This window comes from Fragaria vesca, linkage group LG6 (assembly GCF_000184155.1).
Source record: "Fragaria vesca subsp. vesca linkage group LG6, FraVesHawaii_1.0, whole genome shotgun sequence".
NCBI lineage: Eukaryota > Viridiplantae > Streptophyta > Magnoliopsida > Rosales > Rosaceae > Fragaria > Fragaria vesca.
The window spans coordinates 26066155-26070758 of record NC_020496.1 but is presented as its reverse complement, the minus strand read 5'-3'; the positions used below and the strand labels follow the sequence as shown (position 1 = coordinate 26070758).

The following is a 4604-nucleotide window of genomic DNA, read 5'->3' as shown; positions in this document are numbered from 1 at the left end:
CAAAGTTAGAAATATAAGCCAATCTATCTTCATTTTCTTAAAACAGTGAACTAAAAAATAATAGATATGTCTTCTGCCAAACACTTACAAATCTACCTAAAAGGCTAAATTCTATCATGTATTTTTTTTCTTTTCTTCATTTTTATTTTCAACCATCTATTTCTTATTTTTCTGTCCTTTTTTTTTTGGTAGAGTATCAACGACGGTATTCTCAAAGGCTTTTCAGGCCCAGAGACTTATCCGCGCCGAGGGATCATGTCAGAACGCTTCCTCCCCACTGGCCACTAAGAATAAATTGAGATTTAACCCCAATTAGCGTCGGTTGGAATTCGAACCTGGGTGTGGGGGTTCCACACCTAGGCTCTTACCAACTCTACCACCTGTGGTGGTTTATTTTTCTGTCTTAATATTCCAAGACTACGTACATTGTTGTATGACAGCCTTCATCTCTATTCTATTTCCCATAATTTAGCATTAGCTAAAATTGTTACTGCCCATGCGAAATAAATTAAGATATTATGGGACTAAGTTATACAGCAGTCTAAATCTACTATAAATCTCAAGCCCTCTTTGTTGTTGAAATTTTTTTCAAGTTCCTCAATAATAGCTTTAGAATGACTGTTATGCCTAAGAAACCATTATCTAGAATTTTATGTTGTATATGAAAAGTTATCTAAAATTTGACCCTCTTGTAAAGAGTTTTTGGCTACGCCACTGTGGGTGTGGTAAGCAAACCAGGTGCTCAATGCTCCAAGGTCCAAGCATGGTGACAGTCGCAAAGGTTGCAATGCATTGCAGAACTTCCTCCATGAAGGACGACCGAGCACCAAAACTTGAGAAGGATGAGATCGAGCGTAGGGGCACCAAGACCAATTAATCAACACATGACACCAGAAGACCCTAGCACACGCACCCATTCACAATGAGCTCAACTAACACAAAAACTAGCATCCTTAAATATGTTAACAAGCGAACTCAACATCTGTCATGCCTGCCAAAGAGAAGGATTGCGATTAGGGAATACAATAGGACTACCTTCAATCAAGGAGATCCAGTTTCTAATAAGGTCATTTCTCATGGTCGTCGCATGTAAAACGATTAGAATTGAACATATAAAAATCTTTATATTATTCGTAACTTGTTTTTTTCGATTTAATCAAATAAATTTTTTTTTATTATAAATTAGTAGCTTTTTTTATTCCTTGTCACATCACAATATTGAATTCCAACAAGTACGCAAGTTATAAACAATTTTGCCCGACTATACTGATGAGTCTATATGACTAAATAAAAAGTGAACAAACTTATTTCCTGCAAAATAAGTGCTTGCTGCTGCTTTGTATGGAACCAGCAATGTTACATTCCCTTAAACAAGAGCTGCCTTCTGAGCACAGGTGTTCTTGAGCAATGGAGTAAAGGAAGGATTTAAGGGGAACATTTTCGGCCAGCAGCTCTCTTCAATTGCAAGGATAGCTTTACAACAGGCAGGGCCTACTTGTAATCTGGGAGTAAAAATTGAGGTATAGATTTCCGCTACACACCCTTGAATATTTTGAAGTGAAGACCAACACTTTGCTATGTCATTTGGGTTTGATGGCGGCAGTAGGCCTGGGAACCCTGGCGGCAATAGGCCAGCTGGGATATGAAAGGGGGGAGGTGGTGGTGGTGGTGACGACGGTGACGGTGATGGTAACAGTGACAGCAACGGTGGTTGATGCGCTAGCCCGGTTGCAGCGCATGTTGCCACAAGTACTAGGAAAAATATTGCTTGAGCTGCTCTAGACATGGTGATAAAGATAGAACTCCCCAAAAAGAACGTTAATTTTTTTGCTTCGTGCTTTATTTGTTGATTGGTGGAGAAGGTAAGAACCTATTTATAGGAGACTCATGAAACTGCATGCATAAATGTCATTGAAGTTATATACCGTTCTTGTTATAATAAGCATTACAACTGTTAAACATAGAGATTTTAAGCAAACTCATTTCACATCATGAACCTCTCAACTTTGTGGTCTAAGTTAATCAGACTTGATCTTCCAAATGAAATGCAATAAACACCTAGCTAGTTACAATTCGTTGTCTGATGGCTGATAAATTAGACACCTCATTGCATATATAATTGCTGATCTACGGATGACCTTCGTTTTAGTTAATTCCATCAACTCCTATATCAGTTTGTGAAAAAAATTCTAACATCTTCACGGTGAAAAATATTTATGTGACTGGTTAAATTTATATGACTATGAATATATGACTATGAAAATGATCCTTACATTATACAATATACTTATAAACTGTGTATACAAGAATATCTTCAGTGCACGACAATAAATATTTATGTAAATAGTTAAGATTATGTGACGTTATAAAGATGATGCTTACATTATATCGTCTACTTACAAGCCGTTTATACAAAAACGTCTGATTAGGCTGTTTTTTTTTCTTTTTTTCGATGAATCTGGTTAGGTTGATACACGTCCTGAAAGAAGCACCGTAGTTTAAATCCCTTAAAAAGAAGAAGAAACCAACGACAAGTCCTGGACGCGTACAGCAAGAACCATGCACAGTGTCACGTAGCACTCATTTGCCGACACATGTGTAAACCCGAAAACGTGTCCCCAAAGCGGGACACCTCATTCCGTTTTCTTCATTATTCAAAGCGGTTCCCAGCATCATCATAAATCTCAATATCTCTTGATCCTATTCCATTTGCAGCAATATGGAACTCAAACGCACAAGAATTGCTTCTGTCATTCTTCTTCTTCTCTGTTTCGTCCTCTATACTTCTTCCTTCACAGTTCGACATGGCGAAGAACGAGAGAGAGAAGAAGTGCCAACAATTCCCAAACCATCGTTGTGGGAGATTCTCAAAAATGGGTTCTCTCTCTTCACATCTTCCCCCTTGAAAGTTTCAAGCTACCGGGACAAGTTCAAGTCGCTCACAAGCCAACTGCATACTCATTTCTTCCCTCCTAATTTGGAGTAAGTTCCTCAACTCCATCATCTACTTATCCTACTCTGTTCTTTAAGCTGTATTCCTTTGTGTTGAAAGTCATATATATGATTTAGTTCCTTCCCATTTCCATCAATTCCTGCATAGACTTTTCAAATTTGGGGTTTTTTTTTTGTGTGTTTAAGAAATGGTTACTCAAGGAGTCATGGGTATATACTTGATGGAAAAATATGTATATACTTGATGGAAATTAGATGATATGATGCTAGTTAATTTAGCTACGATTTTCGTACATGTATATATATATATATATAGTATTGTGAGTTTCTTGATTTGTGAAGACATGCACTATAGTTTGATGATGTGATGATATATATTTGCTTTGTGTGGGTGATGAAGTTTTAAGGTAACTAGTAGTAGTGATGCTGAAGCAAGAGTTGATCAACCTACCAGTCCAAGAGGTGGTGGTGGAGCTGGAGAGAAGGTGAAAGAGGCGGTGAGCAAGAGTTTCGAGAAGAGCAAAGAAACGGTGGAGGACACGGCTAAATCAGCAGGCAAAGCAGTAGGTGAAACTGTGCAGAAGACCAAGGAGAAGGTGAAGAGGAGCTTGTCTGACAAAGAAGGTCATCAATCTCATGAACCTGAGCTGTGATTAATATTACACACAGGGATGAACTTTTGGGTCTTCAGTAGTACTAGTGCACTATGTTTTTTTTGTGGATATATGAATGCTGTTGGAAGTTGTAAGCAAGTTCAGATTGATTTTACAGTACTTAGGTACTGTAACTTGTAATGAGCAGTGTAACATATGCACAACGTATTTTGACATGTTCATGTGCTGAGTCATAAGTTCATCGTTTTGTATCCCACAATTTTCATTGCCACAAGGACCTCATTTACATTTCATTTTTATCAATGTTATATGTAGGTGTTAAAATTGTATTTGTTGCTACGGCGCAGTTCCTTCTTGTTATATATATTTTTACGAAAATCAAGACATCGGGGGAAACCAAATTTTGATTAACATGTTGACGTTCAGTAAGCTAATACAACTTACCGAAGCACATACAATAGAAAGAGGTTAGAAACAGGTACCTTGAGATATCTCAAGGATGTGCAATAAGGTATTGTAAGTCACAATAGTATGTATCCGGTTAGCAAGTAAGATTGTGGTTTCATTATTAGAGACTTTTTTGTGTAGAGGGTCTTATAAGGCTTAAGATTTATGGCCTTAATTTTATGTGGCATGCCATGTCACATAGACACATCATCAATTTATTAAATCATACATTTCATTCTTAGATAAAAATAAAATATTAACCCTAACAATTAATATATATAAAATATTAACCCTAACAATTAATAGATGCTACATACTAATATGGAATATTTTCTTACGATTTTAATATGGATGCGTATATACCAAATAAAATTAATTTATTAGTAATGACCAAGTTAATAATCATACAAAACTACGCTTTTATACCATAAATTAATTTTATAGATTTATTAAAAAATTTCCTTCTATCTTTGTAAATCGAAATTTAGTTCTAGACTTTTAATTATCAATTTTAATATTTTATTTTTGCACAATAAAATTATGATATCTATATGCCATATTCTATATAGAATTTTAATAATAAAATAAAAA

At 35.9% G+C, this 4604-nt stretch overlaps 1 protein-coding gene across 1 annotated transcript; it reads left to right on the top strand.

Moving 5' to 3' along the window:
- The first annotated feature begins 2671 nt into the window (after positions 1-2671).
- Positions 2672-3948, top strand: LOC101314483. The gene is made up of 2 exons (XM_004303770.1): positions 2672-2982; positions 3353-3948. Exons 1-2 carry the CDS (start codon positions 2720-2722, stop codon positions 3603-3605), a joined length of 516 nt encoding a protein of 171 aa, XP_004303818.1. The 5' UTR covers positions 2672-2719; the 3' UTR covers positions 3606-3948.
- The last annotated feature ends 656 nt before the right edge of the window (positions 3949-4604 follow it).

Coding starts and splice junctions, on each gene's coding strand:
- LOC101314483 (XM_004303770.1), top strand. CDS start 2,720: ATGGAACTCAAACGCACAAGAATTGCTTCTGTCATTCTTCTTCTTCTC. Junction 2,983..3,352: donor TTCTTCCCTCCTAATTTGGA/GTAAGTTCCTCA, acceptor TGGGTGATGAAG/TTTTAAGGTAACTAGTAGTA.